At 33.8% G+C, this 23,243-nt stretch overlaps 2 protein-coding genes across 2 annotated transcripts; both read right to left on the bottom strand.

The window, feature by feature from the left end:
• Window positions 1–8,838: 8,838 nt before the first annotated feature.
• On the bottom strand, window positions 8,839–10,950 carry LOC118056520 (protein SENSITIVE TO PROTON RHIZOTOXICITY 1). Its single transcript, XM_035068756.2, has one exon. The coding sequence runs from the start codon at window positions 10,538–10,540 to the stop codon at window positions 9,020–9,022; it is 1,521 nt and encodes a 506-aa protein (XP_034924647.1). The 5' UTR covers window positions 10,541–10,950; the 3' UTR covers window positions 8,839–9,019.
• A 6,688-nt stretch (window positions 10,951–17,638) lies between these two features.
• Window positions 17,639–19,920, bottom strand: LOC140954152 (tetratricopeptide repeat domain-containing protein PYG7, chloroplastic-like). Its single transcript, XM_035068749.2, has 5 exons — window positions 19,762–19,920; window positions 19,558–19,650; window positions 19,012–19,465; window positions 18,600–18,746; window positions 17,639–18,076 (listed from the first exon to the last, which is right to left on the bottom strand). Exons 2-5 carry the CDS (start codon window positions 19,587–19,589, stop codon window positions 17,795–17,797), a joined length of 915 nt encoding a protein of 304 aa, XP_034924640.1. The 5' UTR covers window positions 19,590–19,650; window positions 19,762–19,920; the 3' UTR covers window positions 17,639–17,794.
• Window positions 19,921–23,243: the final 3,323 nt, after the last annotated feature.

Raw genomic sequence — 23,243 nt, 5'->3', positions numbered from 1 at the left:
AAACAACTCATGTTGTATTTTAGAAATTTTTAGCAAAAACAAGTCTAACTATAAATCCTATTAGTTTGCTTTGAATTACCAAGGTGGATTTGTACAGTATTTTAAAACAAACTTCTATATATGTGTAAGAGTCTGTTGTTGATTTTCTTAAAAACCAAAACATCAAAGTAGATTATCTTTCTTACAAAGACAGACTAATCAACTCTACTTGCAAAATACAGCCCCCTTTGCCCCATAACCTGGACGATCCTTATGACTTGTTATTGTTCACCGATGCATCTGGTTTATCTTCTGTATCTACCACATGCATTAGAAGCTTTTATCTTGTACTATAGAATAGGAAACTTGAAAAACTTATAGAAGGTCAGGAATTATACAAGCAAATATCATATCAAAAGCCGAGGTGAGAAAATAAAAGTGTGTGTGCTCTGCACATAAATTGCATGCTACACAGCAAAGGCTTTCCAGCCTATTTATAGACAGATATGTGAGCTGCAAGGCTCACCCATGACCCTTATTCTTCAGGACATAGTGAGACACTTTCTCCCCCCATGATCTTCATGATTCTAGGAGTTTGGAGAGCACCCTAGTTATGCTCCACATTCTGGCCTCAGGATGCTGCTAGTTCACCCACGTTCTGCCCCCATGAAGCTACCACTTCACCCACGTTCTAGCTGTCCACCTGACAGTCCAACTACCAGTTGTTGCTGCATCAACTGCTGACTTAGAAAGTCCATTATCTAAGCCCTCATGTCCATACCAAGTTACAAGCTCAAAGACTTGCATAGACTATTGCACGCTGTCTGCCGAATTTGTCTTTACATATGCAAGGCTGCCGCTATCTATAGCTACCAAATTCTAGCCAGTGTGCTTTTATTGGCCCGTCCCCGCGCCTGACCTTTAACAAACCATCCTCACTAGAAGAGTCTGACGTCCTCGTTGGAATAGACGTGAGGTAGTCTTGCACTTGATCCTTAAATTACCACAAATCTGTATCTTTCTCCCATGAAACCTCCTCATTTTTCTTCAATTTTACCAGAATTTATGTTCGCTGATTCTTTTTATATTGGCCGAGTTGACGATACCATCGTCAAATTGCTTGTGAATGGTAGGAGGAGCTCGTTGTGACTTGCTTCTTTTTGGATCTTCGTTGTCTTCATAAAAAGGTTGTAAGTAACTTACGTGAAAAGTAGGATGAAGCTTTAGGCATTCAGGCAGCTTCAACCTATAGGCAACAACCCCTACCCTTTTTATGACCTCAAAAGGTCCATCGTACCTTGGCACCAACCCTCGGTGCTTCGTCGTCCCCATAATTTTCTTCTAAATTTGCAGAGTTAACTTGAGCAACACCTTGTCGCCCATGCTGAATTCCAGCAACCTTCGCTTTTGATTGGCATATTTGAGCATCCTTTTCCTTGCCTTACGCAAGTTATCTTGGGCTTGCTCAAACAGTTTATGCTGCTCCATCGCAAACCTGTACGCTGCTGGACTCTTCCCACCCGATATCTACACTGTAATCTCGGCAGGAGTTTGGGGTTGTGCTCCAAAAACCAGCTCAAACGGACTTGCTCCCGTTGCTAAGAATTTTTGAAGATTGTAGCAAAACTGTGCACTATCCAGCAACTCCAACCAATTTCGCTGCATTGCTGTCACGTAGTGTCTCAAATATTCCTCTAGCAAAGCATTTATCCTTTCCGTCTACCCATCAGTTTGTGGATGGTTGGCAATCTAAAACTTCAGCCTTGTTCCCATTATGTTGAACAATGTTGTCTAGAATATGCCTATGAATCGCACATCGCGATCGCTTACAATGTTTGAAAGTACTCCAAAGTACTTCACCACGTTGTGACAGAATAATTCAATGGCCACTTTGGCTGTACACACCATAAGGGCAGCCACAAACACCGCATACTTGGTGAATCTGTCAACGACAACCATGATCGTGTTCATGCCATCCACCTTTGGAAAACCAACAATGAAGTCCATTGAAATCGACACCCAAGGCTTTTCTGGAATTGGTAGCAGCTGTAGCAAGCCTGCCTCTCGCTGTTGTAAAGTCTTGTCTTGCTGACACACTAGACAAGTCCTGACGTAAAGTTCTATGTCATCCTCCATCTTCGGCCAATAATAAGTTTGTGACAAGAGAGCAACCATCTTTTCCCTACTTGGATGTCCAGCCCACTGCGGATCATGAGTCCCCATCATTAAATATTTTCGCAGCTCTCCTTTCGACATGAAGATTCGACCCCTCTTTGCATAGAATAGGTCTTGCTCCAACCAATACCTTCGTATTGTCCCCTCTCGTACAAGCTCAACCATTTTCTTGCACGCTACATCCTCCCTAGAAGCTTGATGAAGTCGATCCAGCATGTCCAACTCCACCTGAACAATAGCAAGAACAGTAGCAATTACCTCGTGTATGCTGAGTGCATCCGCAACCTGATTGTGTCTCCCCGGTTTGTGCTCCCATACGAAATCATATTCGGCCAAGAATTCTCGATGTCGAGAATCAAAGAACTGAAAGATTTAACATACTTACAAATTGACCTTTCATGTTTAAGCCTTTTCAATTCCTTTCGTGCAATCCAAGTTGTAATGTTCGGAAGGAACTACTCCTTCAGCTCCTGCTTGAGACGATCCCACATCTCAATCTTTGGACGTCCAGCACTTAAGTCATCTTTGGTTCTTGTCTGCCACCAAAGCTTTGCACCAACTGTGAGATACATCATGGTGAGATCCACTTGTTCAGCCACGCCGATCTTCGCAACACTAAAGTATTGCTCCATGTCCCACAAAAAATTCTCAAGTTCTTTGGAACTTCTTACCCCACCAAACCACTTTGGTTCAGGCACCTTAGGCTTAGAAGTACTTACCCCAATAGGAGTGTGTGTCACTGCCCTTTTCATAATGGAAATCGTCTCTTCAGTAGCTGCCAATCGTTCACTCAATTCTGTTACAAAAGAAATGTACAAGCTCTCAACCCTTTTAGCGCTTTCCATAGCTTCCTTTAAGCGATCCATGATAGAGCGTTCTTCCCCTTCTTCATCCGGCCCTATCAAAGTCTCTAGACACATCAACCGTTCCTGAATAACTTCCATGACTTCGGGCTGCATGTTTTTAGAATCAACCATGCTCTGATACCAATTGTCACGGGGTTAAATTTTTCACAACCAAATTCAACCCAATGCGACAGTCTAGTCCCAACTAGACTAAGTCTTGCCTCCCCTTTCACTCGTGTTTTGTACGACCATGTGTTTCGCTCACCTAAAGAGGTTCTCACAATTGCCTCATCGTAAACAAAGAACAAACACAAGCAAGCACATCGAACTTTACAAGAATAACTCTTAACCTTTATTTATCTCATCAACAAAGGATTATACAATAAGAGTGTGTGTGCTCTACACATAAATTGCATGCTACACAGCAAAGGCTTTGCAGCCTATTTATAGATAGATATGTGAGCTACAAGGCTCACCCATGACCCCTATTTTTAAGGACATTGTGGGACACTTTCTCCCCCCATGGTCCCTATAATCCTAGGAGCTTGGAGAGCACCCCAATTATGCTCTACGTTCTGGCCTCAGGATGCTGCCACTTCACCCACGTTCTAGTTGTCCACTTGACAATCCAACTGCCAGTTGTTGCTGCGTCAGCTGCTGACTTAAAAGGTCCATTATCTAAACCCCCATGCCTATGCCAAGTCCCAAGCTCAAAGACTTGCATAGACCATTGCACGCTGCCTTTCGAATTCGTCTCTGCCTATGCAAGGCTGCTGTTGCCCATCGCTACCGAATTCTAGGTAGTGTGCTTTTGTTGGCGCGTCCCCGCCCCTAGACCTCTAACAGGTTGTTTAAAGTATGAAAACATTTTTTTAGATAATATGTTCATGGTTGTTTCTTTTTTAAGAATGAAAGAGCTTTTTGTGGAGAGAAAAACAAATTATAAGGAGGAGGAAAACGAGCAAAGAAAAAAAAAGATGAAAGATTATCTCATTATAAAAAAGGGTCGTTTGTTTTGTGTTATGGTGAACGAAGAGGCTGTTAGTGGATAGTGGAAAACAAGTTATGGGGAAAAACAACATGTAAAAAGCTAGTGTGAGATAGAGAAGGAAGCTGGTATGTTTACATTTCTAATGCTAAATGGACTATGTCACGCAGCATTGCAATCGATAGAGTAGTCTATCTTAGTACCTCATTTCTTTTTGTGACAGTATGTGGTGTTTTTTTATTAACGTGGGTGTCCGGGCCACCTTGCGCGCACCTCAACTAATCCCTCGGGCCTTGAAGTTAACGACCATATAAACCTCCAATGGCCTTTAGGTTTGGAGACTCGAACTGGTGACCTCTAGGGAGAAAACCTAGGGCCTGACCAGTTAAGTAGCACCACCTCAAGTTAGTCTAGGGTGTTTTAAATATATAGATAGAAGTTTTGATGGGTAATTAGACTACACTGTGTTTCTTCAATAGGTTACTAGAAAAAAAAAGTATTTTATGGCTATCAAGGAAAATATATTCAAGGTTTATATGTTGTCAACAAATTGTATAATGTACCTTGCTTATTTTAGTTTTTAGAATTTTATGTCATCCATTATGAATATAATGTATGTTAAAGTAAAGTTAGGAAAGAATGCAGCTCAATTGATTAAAGTAGACGATACTAATAAACTCGACATTCTACTTCTTTCTAGAAAGACCAGCTTTCTTCTTTATTTGCTTTCTCTTCATTGCTTGTTTTCCTCCTTATAGTTTGTTTTCCTCTCCACAAAAAGCTCTTTCATTCTTAGAAAACAAACAATCATGAACATATTATCTAAAAAAATATTTTCATACTTTAAACAAACCCTATTATATCTTAAGCATTTTGGCAAAATTAAGTCTAAGTACAAATTCTATGAGTTTGCTTTTGATCGGGTGAGTTCTTAAGTTTATTTTTTGTTCAAGTGTGTTTTATCGTTTTAAAATAATTAACTATTGTGTTTTTTTTTTTGCATATTAAACGGAGGATTAACAGTTATATAGATAAAAACATTTTCTTGCCACCGATATTTCACAACTACGGAAAGAGTTTCTCCATTTCCACGGTGGAGTATGGTATTTTAAAACAAACTTCTATATATGTGCAAGAGTCTGTTGTTGATTTTTTTAAAAACCAAAACATCAAAGGATATTATCTTTCTCACAAACACAGACTAATCAACTCTATTTACAAAATACAACCCCCTTTGCCCTAGAACCTGAAAGATCCTTATGATTTGTTATTGTTCACCAATGCATCTGGTTTATCTTCTGTATCTACCACACATGTATTAGAAGTTTTTATCCTCTACTAGAATAGAAAACTGAAAAACTTATAGAAGATCAGAAATAATGCAAGCAGATGTCATATCAAAAGTTGAGGTTATGGATGGGAAAATGGGATTAGATTTTGTAGTGGAGATGGAGTTTGAAAAAACAATGAAGTTTTACACTATTTGTGATGCATTTTACATAAAACATTTAAAAACAAATTATTGATAGTGAATTTGCAAAGTTTGATTTCTACAAATAAATCATTTCTATAATTTATTTGTATATTTTGTCTTTATTTACAATTTTATTTTACATCAAATTTTTTGATTTGATGGCCAAGTTTGAAAAACTATGTCCTAAATTGATCATTAGGGAGAGCAACCTTGCTCATTACATTTATATAAGTAATTATTCTGGTCTTCTAGTAGATAAATGTAATGAGCAAGGTTGCCCTTCCTCATGATCAATTCAAGACATAGTTTTTCAAATTTGGTCATCAAATCAAGCAATTTGATGCAAATAAAATTGTAAATAGAGATAGAATATAAAAATAAATTGTAGAAATTATTTACTTATAGAAATCAAACTTTGTAAATTCATTATCGATAATTTGTTTTTCAAAATTTTTACATAGAATTCATCACAAATAGTGTAGAATTTCATTGTTTTTTCAAACTCCATCTCCACTGCAAAATCTAATCCCATTTTCTCATCTATAACCTTGGTTTTTAATATGACATCCTCTTGTATAATTCCTGACCTTCTATAAGTTTTTTAAGTTTTTTATTATATAGTACAGGATAAAAGCTTCTAATGCATGTGTGGTAGATACAGAAGATAAACCAGATGCATCGGTGAACAATAACAAGTCATAAGGATCGTCCAGGTTCTGGGGCAAAGGGGACTGTATTTTGCAAATAGAGTTGATTAGTCTGTCTTTGTACGAAAGATAATCTACTTTGATGTTTTGGTTTCTAAAAAAATCAACAACAGACTCTTACATATATATAGAAGTTTTAGTTAAAATACCATACAAATCCACCCTAGAAATGGAGAAACTCTTTCCGTAGTTGTGAAATATTGGTGACAAGAAGAAATTTTTATCTATATAACTGTTAATCCTTTGTTTAATATGAAAAATAAAAAAAAAACACAATATTCAATTATTTTAAAACGATAAAACACACTGGAGCAAAAAATAAACTTAAAAACTCACCCGATCAGAAGCAAACTCATAGGATTTGTACTTAGACTTGCTTTTGCTAAAATACCTAAGATATAACAAGGGTTGTTTAAAGTATGAAAATATTTTTTTAGACAATATGTTCATGGTTGTTTGTTTTCTAAGAATGAAAAAGCTTTTTGTGGAGAGTAAAACAAACTATAAGGAGGAGGAAAACAAGCAAAGAAGAGAAAGCAAATAAAGAAGAAAGTCGGTCTCTCTAAAAAGAAGTAAAATGTCGAGTTTGTTAGTATCATCTACTTTAATTAACATACATTATATTCATAAAGGATGACATGAAATTCTAAAAACTAAAATAAGCAAGATACATTATACAATTTGTTGACAACATATAAACCTTTAATATATTTTTCTTGATGGCCATAAAATACTTTTTTTTTCTAGTAACCTATTAAAGAAACACAGTGTAGTCTAATAACCTATCAAAACCTCTATCTTTATATTTAAAACACCCAAGACTAACCCTAAGGAGGTGTAGCTTAACTTGTCGTGCTCTAGGTTTGCTCCCTAGAGATCACTAGTTCGAGTCTCACAAATCTCAAGACCATTGGAGGCTTACATGGTCGTTAACTTTAGGAATTGTGGGATTAGTTGAGGTGCGTGCAAGCTGGCCTGAACACCCACATTAATAATAATAAAAAAAACACCCTAGATTGTCATAAAAAAATTAGATTATAAGATAGACTACTTTGTCGGTTGCAATGCTGCATGACATAGTCCACATTGCATTTGAAATGTAAACATACCAACGTCCTCTATCTCAGACAAGCTTTTTACATGTTTTTTTTCTCAATAGCTTGTTTTCCATTCTCCACTAACAGCTTCTTTGTTCACTATAACACAAAACAAACAACCCTTCTTTATATTAAGACCATCTTTCTTCTTTTTTCTTCTTTTCTTGTTTTCCTTGTTTTTATAGTTTTTTTTCCTCTCTCCAAAAATTTCTTTCATTCTTAGAAAACAAACAACCATGAACAAATTATCTAAAAATGTATTTTCATACTTTAAACAACCCGTGTTATATCTTAGATATTTTAGCAAAAGTCAGTCTAAGTACAAATCTTATGAATTTGCTTCTATTAAGGTGAGTTTGTAAGTTTATTTTTTATTTGGGTGTGTTTTATTGTTTTATTCTCTCATTTTAAAATAATTAACTATTGTTTTTTTTTTTTTGGTATATTAAATAGAGGATTAATAGTTATATAGATAAAAATTTATTGTTACCACATATATTTCACAACTACGAAAAGAGTTTCTACATTTTCAATGTGGATTTGTATGGTATTTTAAAATAAACTTTTATATATATGTGTAAGAGTTTGTTGTTGATTTTCTTAAAAATCAAAACATCAAAGTAGATTATATTTCTTACAAACAAAGACTAATCTATTCTATTTACAAAATATAGCCCCCTTCACACTAGAACTTGGAAGATTCTTATGATTTGTTATTTTTCACTTATGCATATGATTTATCTGTTGTATCTACCAAACATGCATATGAGCTTTTATCCTGCACTAGATTAGGAAACTTGAAAAACTTATAAGAGATCAGAAATTAGGCAAGCTGATGTTATATTAAAAGCTAAGGTTATGGATGGAAAAATGAGATTACATTTTGCAGTGGAGATGTGGTTTTTTAAAAAATAAAGTTCTATAATATTTGTGTTGCATTATACATATAAAAAGTTTTTAAAAAATTATTGATACCGACTTTGTAAAGTTTGATTTTTACCAGTAAATAATTTCTATAATTAATTATATTTACTTTTATATTTTGTTTTTATTTATAATTTTATTTTACAATAAATTATTTGATTTAATGTTCAAGTTTAAAAAACTATATCTTTTCTTTTCTATCCCAGGCAAGCCAATTCCTCTCCTAGTTGGGCTAGGACAAACCATGTCCAAACCCAAGACTTGTTTCGCAAGAGATCACGAACCACGATCTGGAATTTCTCCAACAATTTCAAAGTCCATCAACTAGCGGTGAAAAAAGCCGAATATCTCTTGAAGTTACTCTAGACTTCGTGGCATACCAAAACACTTTCGCTTATCAATTTGAAATTCTTTGGGCATCTGAAAAAGTTGTTTACTAAATTGTGAAGACATCATCAGTGAAAGGCCTCGTGTTCCAAATTAGTCAGAAGTATATAATGAATGATCACGAGTGTATCTTATAATGTCTAAAACTATCACAGATCTGGCTGTTATCAAACTAAAATTCATGTTGAGATACCATGGGGCTTCAAGAAGTATGAACCTGTGATAAAGCTGCAGTATCAAAATTTACTATTAAGAAAATGGCTGAAGAACAAGCATTTATTTGAACTCATGAAATTACATCGGACAGCCTCACCTTACAAATGTACTAGGATTTGAAATCTGAGATCCATGATCATGAGCTAATACTAAAATAACTATATATGTTATTGAAGATTATTACTAGAAGTAGACTCCCCGCCGGTTTTCTGACTGTAATTACGGGATCAAGAAAGAAGAAAAGAGAATGAGCTCTCTGAATCATCAAATGGAGGTCGCGGAAACTCATGGAACCCACCAAAATTACTTGTATCGAAGTTCAACGGTGAGAAACAACTGGAAGGATCATCAGCATCCTCGTTCACTTCCATAACGTTTTGAGCCCCACTTCCGGTAGCAGCATGAGAGCCAAAGCTGAAATTTATGTTTCCGACCTTATTTGATGCTTCGTTCCCGTCCACTTTATCAGATGACACAGCTGGTCCTTTAGTTTCCTCGGGAGGAATAGCAGGAGTATGGCCTTGGAACAGAGCAATGTGTCCAAAAAGCTTGTCTTTCCTCGAGAATGTTGTGCCACAGGAACAAAGCCATTTATCCTTGCCACAATGCTTCTCATGAGTTTTAAGATCTGCACTCACTGAGAATTTCTTGGTGTTGCATCGGCTGCAGGTGTAGCTTTTGTCACAATGAGTTCTCTTGTAATGGTTTTTGACGCATAAAATAGACTTCAAAGGCTGAAACTTCTTGTGATCCTTGTTACGCTTGCAGCCAGAAAAGGGGCAGGAATACCTCTTAATAACCACTGGATCTGAGCTTGATTCCTTGTTGGGTTTTGCAAGTGCAGCAGGGGTTTTGTACTCATCACCATGGCCTCTCATATGCATCCTCAAATTTGCATCGCGCTTGAACCCTTTCCCGCATATTGTGCAGAAGTGGGTGTGTGGTGCTAGTATTTCCTCCTTTTCTAGTTGTAATATATCATAGGAACCAGGTGGAAGGTACTCTCCTTCATCAGCATCTTCTTCCTCTTTCGTTTCATGTTCTTCAATGAAGTTGGTCTGGTCAGTCCCACAATTACCAGCAACGTCCATCTTTTCGGACTGATCGGAAACTTTTCTTCCACTGCCTTGTTGCGGCTTTGGACTACAATTCATGCCCGCCACAGGACGAAAAAGAAGTCCACCAAGCTGCCCAAGCTGTCCATTAGGAGTGACTGTAGAAAGTGTATGTTTCACAGATGGGAGAAGGCTACCTGCAGTGGAGATCAGCTGAACAATAATTGAAGTGAGATCAGCAGTTATGAGAAACTGCTGTTGCTGAGTTACGAGTTGATCCTGTCCCCCAAGACCCTGACCTTTGCGGCCAGCAAATAAATGCACCAAATCTTGAAGATGATGGATCTTTTGCTCTAGAAAAGAGAGATTACTAAGCATGGCTCTTGGATCCCAGTCTTGGACTTTGTTTGTTTCAAGTGTCTCAATACTTTTTCCATCTTCTTGATGATCCGGAATTTTGGTTTGATTGTTGCGGTTGGAAAGAAGCAAATATCCAGATTCCGATGCTTGGTTGAATCCTCCGAAAGGTGGTGATATTATGTTGTCCTCCCACTTTTGTTGCTGATTCTGCTGTTGCTGTAAATTGAAATCGGTGAAGGGTGGATTCTCCGAGGACATCCTTCCCGGCAATTCATTACCGGAGGATGAAGCATCTGCCCATACATCTACAGATAGCCTATCCTTAAGATACATATATCCTCTCCTCTCCTCTCCACACTGTATGTGGAATCAAAGCTAACAAAAAGCTGGGATCTTAGCTAGACACACTTTGACCTTCCTTCAACTCGGCTGCTCCATATATTTTGAGAAAGAAAAATTGTGCTCTAACAGCATCGATGTTATACCAGCAAAGGTCTCTGCTACCATGGAGGGTACAGTATCACCAAAACTAAATCAAACCCATCAATCAGGACTGTTATTTGTAGCACTTTGATTTGATTTGATTGATGGCACCCCGTTAATCAGAACCGTTGGTTGGGTCACTCATGGTATAAGTGGCGCATTGACAAAAAAGAAAAAGAAAAAGACAACTTCTGTGAAGTTTCATTGGATCAAGGAAGATTCTCACTGTGTCTCTTTAGAGTTTAGATGCATCTGCACTCGTGTGCATTGCACTTGACTTGCTCTCTGCTTGTGTTTTTTACCTTTTCTTTTTCTTTCTCTTTCTAGGACTTCAACAATAATGTCAATAATTTAATAAATCTATTAACTGGCTTTCAGGATTATGTTTATTGGGGGAGGGTCAACTGGGGGAGGGGGAGGGAGGTTACCAGGAAGCTACACCACCTCCTTTTTTTTTTTCTTTTTTTTTTCTTTTATTTATTTATTTATTATTAGTCTAGGAGATTGGAAAAAAATATAATTTTTTTAGTATTTTTAAGTGACAAATGACAACTTTGTGATAAATAGTATAATAATAGTCAACCCATGATTTCAAGTTAATTAATAATGTAAGAGAAAAATATGTCTGCATTTTGGATGCGTACTTTGATATCAAAGAGTTTTGCTCATTGAGAAACAAAAAGATAATGTTTCTTTTTTTTAGTCTGATTTAGTCTTCTCTTTTTTTTAACAACCAACATGTCATTCACCGGAGTATTTATGCTCACATCCGATTATTGGAAAATCACATTTCATATATTTGGATTTAAAAAAAAAAAATCAACTTGTTTTCATCTAAAACATCATAGAAACTTCAATAAAAATATTTGTAATCCTAAAGCACCCTCTAATTAGTTTCAAAAATATAAAATCAAATCAAAACAAAACTCACATGTCGTGATCTAATTTTTTAATTTCAGCATATTTAAATAAAAAAACCAACTCAATCCTTTTTTCTTTTCTTTTTTTTTTAAGATGAACTCATTGACATCAAGTTTGGTTTTTTTTGTTGGAATATGGTGATCGAGAATGTTTCCTCTCTTGTTCTTTTTTCTATGATTATTTGTCCTTTATTAATATTCAATAAATGAAACATGATAAAAATAAAAATTTAGAATAAAATATAAAACCTTTAAACAATAAAAATCAAATATGTATGATTTCAAACTTGATGGACTAAAAAGAGGTTTTTAATGTCTTTTCAAAAAATAGTTATACTTTTTTGGTTAAGTTTGGCCCTTCGTGTAAACTCTCATGTAAATATAGGATTGATGGTAATAAGACCTCGACGTAAAATGAAAATTTAGGATAAAAAAATAAATAAATGATAAAAATATTAAAATATGTTATTTTTAACAAAGGAGATGACCTCTATAAATAAATTTAAAAGTATTAATGAAGTTGAAAATAGAATCATGAATTTTGGGTATATAATTCGTAATGTTGGTGAAATCAGTAACAAGCTTCGATGAATAAAAAAATAAGAAAAATGATCCCAAGAAATTAGTGTTGTAATAAAGAATAAACTATAAGAAATAATAATGTAAAGAAAAGGCAAGAATGATGGTACAAGTGCTATTAAAAATCAGAAATGTTATCATGAAACGATAATAAGTCCGATAAAAAAATAAAAGTGGAAAATATAAAATAAATATATTTTGAAATAAAGAAATGGTCCCAAGAATTTAGTGGAATGATTGATATCATTTATGCAAGGATAAAATAAAAAAAATTCAGATTTTTAATGAAAAATCACAAACTAATTAGTTTTATGCTATTATACATAATTTTTAATCCATCGACCATCAAACTAGTCTTAAATTTTGTGTGACATATTGTCATACTTGAAAATAAAAATAAAAATTAACAATTCAGTAAAAATAAATTATATATGTGTAAGTAGATTAGATTTTTTTATATATATAAAAAAAAAAAACTTTTCTTGACCCATCTCGAAAATGTTAGGAAGATTAAAATGTGTTGCATTCTGCCTTGCCTTGGATCCTCAACATAAGATTCATCCGCAACATAAAGTGGCTGTCACTCACTCACTTTGCTAAAAACTTTGAAGCTATCGCGCCTCCGCGTACAAGCAAAAAAAAAAAAAGGAAAGGAAAGGATGTCTGTCAATCACTTCATTTCTGCTATGCATGAGGCTTTTTTTTGTTTGCATTTGGCTAATATTTCACGACACATGGACATAAAAAGGATGCACAGTTTTAAAATCTAACTTGATTTGATTGGCTAAAATCCGACTAATTTAGACTTAAAATCAAGTCAGTTTAAGAAAAAATTTAAAAATTTAAAAACTTTGATGACTTGATTGATTTGACAGGTTCGATCGGTTAAAAAATAATTACATCTTATTAATTGTTTTTATAATTAAAACAAAACCATTTTGATTTATAAAAAAAGTTCGGGTTAATAATTGCAATTGTATCTTTAATTGATTATAAACTTTTGATTTAATGTAATTTTACCTAACCAAACTTCTACATCAGCCTCCAATTTGTTTTATTGTTAGTCTTGAATTTACGAAAACTAATCTTTATTTAAATATTAAATTTTTAATTTTTTTTAATTTTATTCATGATTTTAATCAATTAAGTCTCAAAGCTCGATGTTTTTTTCAAAAAGAAATTTTCTTAAAAATAGACCATAAACTTTGAAGTTGTTCTTAACATGTTTTTGTCAAATCAAATGTTTTCTTGTTATTATTATTTATTATTTATTTTAAAAAATAAATTTAAAGAAATAATCCAAAAATATATTATGACACTGACCATCCACTTATTAAAATGCGCACAACATCCCTATCAAAATAGCTTCTATTTTTTTTGTTTTTAATTTTCCCTCTTTTTAAATTCAACGCACCTTAAAACATTATTGAGTTGTGGGCCAAAATAAAAAATAGACATGGCTCCAACATATGGCCATGTAATTGGTACAACGTGACAAATTAATTTCATAGACGAATCCTGCTTGTGATTTCATAGAATGACCTATGCAATGACGGGAAGCGGATAAGCTGAATAATGCTGCTGTTTGTAAGAAGAGGAAGAGAATCCAATTTTTGAAAACGAAGTCCATGAAAAGCAACATAATAAAATGTGAAAAAAAATAATAAAAAAAATAAAAATAAATAAAATTGGACCATGATCTTATTAGCCGTTGGTGCTTCCTTTCGAGGAAAAAGAATGCGAACCCATAACATCAAAAGAAGAAAAAAAAGAAAAAAAAAAAAGCTTGCTCATTCTTTTAAAGGCACCTTTAGCATAATCCTATTGTCCTCTTGGCATCTCCACAGAAAGAGTCAGTTCGTTTAATATATTTTTATTTTTTTAAAAATAATAATTAGAGTCATATTAGTTAGTTACAATTAAATTAATAGCAAATATATTAAAATATAATTAGCTTTTTTTAATAGTTTTTTTTTCATTGGAATGCACATATGAAAAATGCCATATTTACACTGTTTAAAATACCAAATTAATAATTTGGCTCTTATTATAAGTAGTTTTTCTGCTATTTAAAAGAAGTGAAAGTGATTAAGCATTAACATAAACATCGCTTGATCTCTGATGAATGGTTCTTTAGAATTTTGGGCAAACCTAAACACAACATATATATATATATATTGTTAATTTTTAAGTAAATTTTTGTATCTATCTGTCAAGTTTCAGAGTTTTCAATTAAATTCCCATCCGTACTTGATCATGGATTCTATTTTATTTTAAAAAATTGATAAAGATAATGTCATGTAGGAATTTAAGGAGTTTTTGTAATTGTAGAAGATAGTTTTTCATTATCTATTTATATATCTTCAGCTTTCTTTTCCATTCTCTCTCGGAAAAGAGGAGAATATATCCAATATTTCGTGTTTTTGTAAAACTTTTGAAGTCTTAAAAATTTGAAACATGTTCAAATGAAAATTATTTTTTGAATATTGTTGACATATATATATATATATATGGTTATTTATTTAATTTTTTTTCTTGATATCAATATTGATTAGATATTAATTATATATATAGGTATAACCTAAATATTTCGCTAAATAATAATAAAATGTTTATTTGTTTAAAGTATATATATATATAAACATAATATAGAAAATTCATGTTTCCCAATTTAAACGACTAATTAATTTTCTAAATAAAATCTTATTTAAACATAACATTCTATTTTTCCTTCTTCATGCATATAATATTCTAACAAACAGAGATGTTATTTGAATTTAAACATAAAATTCATGTTTCCCAGTTCAACTTCGGCTTTTCTTGCATTTCACCCTCAATCTTTTCTAAAGCAGCATTTCTTGCATCCGAGCCATCTCGTTGTTGTTTCTTCACTCTAAATCTAAAAAGGGTGAGGCTCACTCTAAAGCTTGGCGTCTTTCTTTAGGGAAAAGTCTCTTTGCTGCCTTGAAAAAAACTTCTTCTTCTTCTTAATTTAATTATTATTTTTCCCTAAATACCCATATTTTCTAGCTAGATTTTCCAACTTCATTCACTACAAGCAAAACTAAAGCTAAAATCCGTCAAGAAATCCTCTCTCACCTTATATATTTGTTCTGTGTCTGTAAAGATTATCTCAACTTATCTATAAAGCAACGGAGGAAGCGTCTTGGAAGCCTTTTAAAGTAGGCAAATGGGGGCATCCAGTTTCTCACCTATGCTTTGCATATGACATGTCTTTATTTGCTAAAGCTAGTGAAATACAGTTGGAAAGTGTGATGCAATGATTGAATATGTCCAGTGCTTCTTCTAGCTAGAAGGTGAGCACTGCAAAGACGATGGTGTTTTTTTTCCACAAATTATCTCATCCAATTTGGCAAGAATCATCAGCCGTGAGAGTGGTTCCGTTAAAACGGAGGACCTGCGGGTTAATAAACAAAACCTATGCTTATATTATTGAGATCATGCAATCAGAAATTGGCCAGTTGAAAATCGAAGAATTTATCTCTAGCTGGGAGAATAACTCTTTGTAAATCAGTCCTAGCAACAGTGCCTTTGTATCCCATGCAATCTTCTCTTATCTTGAAATCACTCTGTATTGACATTGAAAGAATACGCTAGGATTTTGTACGGGGAAAATGAACATAGAAGACGACCTCGCCTTGCAGAATGGTGTTAGAGAATAATACAAATCATATCTTGGGACCTCACCTAACAGCTTAAGCTATTGGGTTAAGATGATTCTTTGATATGGTATCAGAATCTTAATGACTAAGCGGTCACGAGTTCGAATCTCATCATTCCCATTTATTTGATAAAAATTAAGCATAAGGTAATGTAAGTTTGTGCAAGTTTCAAGCTCAAAGAGCTTTCACTTAAGGGGATGTATTAGAGAATAATATAAATCATATTCTAGGATCTCACCTAACAGCTTAAGTTATTGAATTGAAATGGTTCTTTGACAAATAAAAAACAATATGTCACTCTAGATCAGATGGAGGGATAGGTCTTCGAAGGAACAAGGCATTTATCATGAAACTAGGTTGGGGAATTATTCATGACAGCAACAGTCATTGGACAGGTGTTCTTCGAGGCAAGCATAGCAGGCTAAAGGAAAAGATTCTCGCTATGGAAAGCAATCTGTAAGATCTGGCCTCATTTGATTGATGGTGTCGGATATATAGTCCATGGGTGATGGATTTGAGCATGGACAATTGGCTATGGCGAGCTATCCTCCTCCCTCTGTAAAATGGAAGTGAGAATCTTAATTAGCTCGTTCATTATTACCCGTGCAGATGATAATGGCTATGGCGAGCTATCCTCCTCCCTGTGTTGATATGGATGGTGATTCGATTTATTGCATGGGGCCTCTTCACAAGTGGTAACTTTTCTATACAATCAGCATGTGCCACCGAGGTTGAAACTCCTGGGCACCGCCATGATCAAGCTTCTCTATGGAAGTTGATTGGCCCAGAAAGAATCAAGGCATTCTTATGGATCTTAGCTCACAATAGTCTTATAAAAAATGAGACTAAAGCGCGTAGACACTAGCTGAGGATCCATATTGTCACCATTGTCCTCTTGTGGCCAATTAAGGCCAATAATTAAAATCTAAAAAATAATAACATTATATTAGAATTTATTAATTTACTATAACTAAAATCGATCAATGTTTCACTATAGCGCGATCTACTATGCACTTTGAGTATATTCACTGTAAATTATACTATAGTTGTCTTGTGAGTGCTTTCGTTATGGACCGCACTGTTTGTTAAATGTGACACGGGCTACTGTACACTGTGAATGCTTTCACTGTGAATTGCACTGCATTATAGTTGTCCTGTAAATGCTTTCACTATGGATTACACTATTTGTTCATTATGCCACGGCCTACTATGCATTGTGGGTGCTTTCATTGAGGATTGCACTATAACGGCCCTGTGAGTGCTTTCATTATGGACCTGCACAGTTTGGTTGCACTGCAAGTGTGGCCAACCCCAAGTTGGACCTAGACTCGTCAGCTCCCAACCCCATGTTTTTATTTCTTATTTTGTGAACATCACGGGTTTGACTCGAGTCAACCTATATAATCCAGGACCCGACTCCTTGGCTGAATCAACCCCTAGATCGGGTTTGATAACTATAATTATCATGAAAATATATTTTTTTAATTTGTTATATTTTTTGAATTATCAAAATGCATTAAAAAATCTACATAGATAGTTTTTTTATAAAAAATAAAAATATTTAACCCGGTGGCATGTATCGTATTTCTAGTTTTTGTAATTTCCTGTCCGTGATGTTTTTCCTGGATTGTTTCAGCGGTGATGTGAGAAAAAGATAAAATAAGGACCGGGATTGTTCGGGGTTGTGAAAATAGTTTCATTATCGTCTAAAAGAAGACTTTTCATTTGAAAAAAATAGCAATTTCTGAAAATTATACATTCAGTCATCCAGATATAAAAGCAAAGGATGTTCGATTCTGGACATATAATTTTTGGAAAAGGTACAAAAATTTGTTAGAGGAAGAAAAGTTCAGCATTGCTTAAGATGACAAAATTTATAAAGAAGGAAAAAATTGATAATCTTAGGACAGTAGCTAGTAGATTCATCTATCCTTAGACTTGATGGGAACTCCTCTGTACATTTGTACCTTATCCTTCAAGGCATCTCTTCTGGGTCTTGCCACCTTATTGTTAGGATCAAAGAGTAGAACTTCTTCGAATGCCTTGAGAGCTGACTTCAGGTCTTTCTTCTTTTCATGGGCATCGCCGAGGTTGTTCCAGGCTGTGACATAACCTGGTTGAAGCTTCACGGCAGCTTCAAACTGTTTGATTCCCTTGTCAAGCTTCCCGTCAAGAACATAGCTAACGCCTAGGGCATTGTAAACCTATCCAAATATTTGGCAGGCAGAAAGGAACTCATCATCAATATCATGCACGAGAATTGTTATCATGTTGATTCGAAAGACAGGCTAGGGCACTCCCTGTCTTGTCTTAATTGCTCAAGAAAAAAAGATATTCAGTTCTTATCTAGTCTTTGTTCATAATTTGCAAGTTGATTACCCATCCCTGCAAGGGGTTAACACCAAGACTAGATCCCGACAACTTTCTCAGTGTGTCATGCAGGCAACTTTCTTGGTGTGTCAGTGCACACAGGCAAAGGATTGCAGTAACAGACTGCAGTGATTCCAAAATACAGTGAACCAACATCAAACCATTCGGTAAATGTATTCGTAGACAGTAATCTAAATATATGAACCTGACCATCAAGTATGATTGAGCATATCAAATTTTCTTTTTCCTTCTTTTATTAGTGAAAACAAAAAAAAAATTATGTTGCTTGGCATTTCCTAAGACAATACACGAAACTGTTAGGTCAAATCAGAAGCACTTACCCCAAGGCAATCATACCTGGGCAAGATCTTGATCATCACCATCCCATTTCTCAATTGCCTGAAGTAAATATTTAGTAGCAGCCGGGTACAATTTTCTCCTCAGCATCACTGCACCGAGTTCAAAAAGCCCAGTTGCAGTGGCATCACCACTTCTTACTTGCTCCTGAGATTAAAAGGGGAAAACGCAACAAGATAATAAGATCGTGTTAAACAAAATGCAGATGGCCAATGCCTGTTATGACTATCAAACAAGAGATGGGAGTGCAGGGGAAGGTGAAAGAGAAACTAAATGGATCTATTTTTCTAAGCAAACTGACCTCTCCATCTAAATATCTAAGAATTTCCCAGACGGTATTGTAATAAATGTCAGTGGCAGGGAAGAGTGAACTCTTGGAAAGCATAATACAGATTAAAAAAGAGGAACTTGCCTGCAATTCTTTAGCAGAAAGGACGAGCTCTCTACGCGTTAGGACTTGACGAATAACAAAGAAAGTTCCAACCCCAAGCAAAGCTAGTAGTAGAAGCAGATAAGAGAGCTGGATTCCCGATTCAAATAACTCCCCAACCTCATTGGATGTGCAAATCAACCACCAAACAATGACCATTGTTAGTATGATGTTCTTCGACACTTCAATTTCGAAAATGATATGGGGTGGCAGGAAGCAGTCACTGGAAGGAAAAATAAACTCATGATACAAATCTGCAGAGTTGCATTTGGAAGATAAGAATTGAATACACAATCCCCAAGGCAATCTTTTCCACTCTCTTCGTCTTCTTCTTCTTGCTCCTCTCCTTCTTCTTGCTCCTCTTCTTCTTCGCCGTCCTCCACCCCCCCTCCTCTTCATCTTCGTCGTCTTCCCTATCATCATCATAATCTTCCATCTGCATCATAAATTAAATCAGTGATTAATTAAATCGTAATCGCTGTCAGCCATTAAGCAAAGCAACAGAGGAAAGGCCAAAACACGACTAACGGTAGTAAGAAGCTGCTCGCTTTCCATGTCATCAAAATCGTCACTGTCTCTGCTTGATTTCCTTGACAGCTTCTTGGATAACCCCATTTTGATCTGAGAAAATTGTTTAATAAAATCAGTAATCATTCTTTCTTTTTTTCCTAATCACATGACAAAAGTTCAAACCCTGCTAACTATATCACGGGAAAAGAAGAAGAAAGTTACCTGCTGATTAAAGGAAATTGAAAAAAGAGAGAAAAGAGAGGAGAGCTTCAGGCGGGTGGGAGGGTGGATCTCTCAGGGTTTTAGTGCTGCCTGCTACGTCGTCTTGACTTAAACCCTATAATTGGAGGTTGAAAAGACAGGGATGGGGAAGAGATAACTTTTATAGCCAAACGATGTCGGCTCGGCTCAAGGTAAATTGGGCTGCAAACTTTTATAATATTATAATTATAGTTATAATTTTACTTACTATAGTTTAAGAGAAACTATTTCGCGTGGTAAAATCACTATGTAAGAGTGATTTATTGGAGATCATAATAGTGAAATTACGGTGGAAAAAAATGTTTTGTTATTGGATGGATCTTGACATTTTTTTTTTTTTTGGCAATGCGTGTATGATGATGATATTTAGTTTGGCATCAATTTTTTTTTTTCTATTAATTTCTCTTTCATGATGTCCATAAAAAAACATGACAGCCCTTGAACTTTTTTTATTTTCAAATTTAGTCCTTTTTTTATTTGTTTTATTTAGAAAAATCACTTCAAATTGAAAAGTTTTTTCAACTTTATCCTCCTTAAGTTTTTCATCTTTCGAATTTGATCCTTAATCTTTTTATTTTTTTAGATGGTTTATAAATTTTATTTGTTTCCTACGATTTCATCCTTATTTTTTTTTTGGTTCTTTTATCAAAGTTTTTTATAGTTTTTAACTTTATTCTTCAAATAAAGTTTATGATTTTTCAATAGTAATAATATTTATTTAAGTTTGGTCCTTCTTCTTTTGATTTTTTTATTTGTTTCCTTTGTTCTTTTATCAAAGTTTTTATGGTTTTTAGTAATAGTAATAGTAATAGTAATAGTAATAGTAATACTGATAATATTATTAATAATACTACTACTAGTAATGATAATGTTAATAATGGTGGTAATAACAATAGTTTATTATGATAGTAGTGGTGGTGATAATTGTAAGAACAATATTTATAACAACAACAACAATAATAATGGTGATAGTAATGATAATAATTATAATTCAAATAATAATAGTAATAATAAGGATGAAACCAATAATAATACTAATAATAGTAATAATAATTGTAGTGATGGTGATAGTTTTTTTTTTTTTTTAGTTTAACGTGGGTGTCCGGGCGAGCTTGCGCGCACCTCGATTAATTCCACGGACCCTGAAGTTAACGACCATGTAAGCCTCTAGTGGCCATCATATGAGCAACCTAGGGCTCGATGGTGATAGTTTTTGATAACATAAATAGTTGTGATGCTAGTAATAATTATGATAGCATTAGTAATAATATTATTAATAATGATGGTAATGTTAATAGCAATGTTGGTGCTAATAATAGTACAAAATGATAATATTAGCAAGGTTGTGCTAATAATAATAACAATAATAATAATATTGATTGTGATAATAGTTGTGATAATAATACTAGTTAGGTGGCCCACGCTACATCACCGGCTAAATTTTTTTTACATAATATATATATATATATATATATATATATATATATATATATATATATATATATATATATATATATATATAAACTAAGACCCAAGAGCATTTGGTCTGGATCTATCTACGAGGCCAGGCTCAAGAGCATTGGGTTTGGCAGTAATAACAGTCCCAAGAACAGTGGGTCTGGCTGCAATACCAAATCCAAGAGTAATAATATTTTAATAATAATAATAATAAACTTGGGCATGATGCCCTTACTAGACCCAAGTTACCTGAAGTCCAGCTCCTTTAATAATAATAAAATTAATAATATTTATAATATTAATAATATTCAAATTCTTATAGTTTTTAATTTTACCATTCAAATTAGATCTATGGTTTTTCTTCAATAGTAATAATATATATATTTTTTAAAATTTAACAACAACAACAATTTTTAATTTTACCTTTGCACAACTAGTCTCTTACTTAAACTCTCGCAGACCATAGATTTCTAGTGACCATAATACTAAGTGGCGACTCCTAAACATTAATTATAATTTTATGATTAAACCCAAAGACCCTTCATAATACCTTACACAGGAGGCACCACAAGAGCCTTCGCTGTCACCAGACGACGTCGCGTTGGCTCGCACCCCCCATGACACATATTATAAAGTTATCTATATGCATACTGAAATTCTTTAATGCTTACACAAAATAGATTTAATCATCTAAGAAGTGGTATATGATGTTATAGCCAAACCCACTTAAACTTGAGTATGTTTAATATTATTATTTGTATTGTAATTAATAATATTATTATTAAAAATATTATTATTTGTATTAATAATAATATTTGTTTATTATAATTAATAAATTTAAAAACAATATTAGTAATATTAGAAAACAAGAAAAATTCAAAATTATTATCATCATCATTATCATTAATAAATTTGAAAAAAAATATTATTATTATAAAAAAACCATAAATTGTTTTTTGAAAAGATTAAAAAATATATGAACTTGGGCCAAACAAGTTATATATTATTGTTAATATTATAAATATTACTGTTAGGTTTGATATTGCAGTCATACCTAGAGCTCTTGGGTCTGAAGTTGCAGCCAAATCCAATACTGTTAGACATGGTATTGTAGCCACACCCAATGTTTTTTATGGGTTTTGCTGGAAGTCCGGGTATAAAAACTTGAATTTGGCTCTAACACCATATCTTACGCTTTTTGGATTTTATAATTTTTAATATATATATATATATATAAAGTTAGCCCTAGCGCCGGCTGCAAATTTATAAGGCAAAACTCACTATATAAGATTGAAGCAATCCGCAGAAGCGGAAACAAATAAAAAAGAATCGTATAATTTAAAACCTAATAACCTATCATCAAAATAAAAAAACTTGGCCTTTCCTGCGCTGCGTCGCCTGCTGTTCCTAATTTTCGTGACTGATTTACCAAAGAAGATTGTTTATATGATATTTTAATGCCGATCTCCTTTTCTCATTTAACGTCTTCGATGTTGAAGAAAGTCTCTGCACTTGTCCAAGCTCTCAAAAGAAAAGTGTAAGACTCCTTTTTTTTTTTTTTATACGTTTCCTATTCGAAGGAAATTTATTTAAACATATTATTTCATACTTCTTGTTTAATTTATTTATTTACGATGAGTTTATTTTTATTTTTTGGATGTAAAGATTCGAAGAAGAAGATTATGATTCTGATGAAGATTCCCACAATCACATTCAGAACCATGTATGCATTTTGTTTTTAAACTCTTTATTTATTTATTTATTAAGCAGCAATTTTAGGGTTTAAAAGTTGGGTGTTAGAGTATGTTTAACAGTATGGTAGTGGTTGCTTTTCAAATAACTTTTTGTGCTAAAATGCATGCCTAAGATATATTTTTTTATTTTTTAAAAATTATTTTTGACATCAACACATCAAAACGAGCCAAAACATACAAATCCTATTATATTTTAACAAAAAAAAAATAATTAAATTTTAGCAAAACATA

This window comes from Populus alba, chromosome 19 (assembly GCF_005239225.2).
Source record: "Populus alba chromosome 19, ASM523922v2, whole genome shotgun sequence".
Taxonomy (NCBI): Eukaryota; Viridiplantae; Streptophyta; class Magnoliopsida; order Malpighiales; family Salicaceae; genus Populus; species Populus alba.
This window is presented reverse-complemented; position numbering and strand designations above follow the sequence as displayed.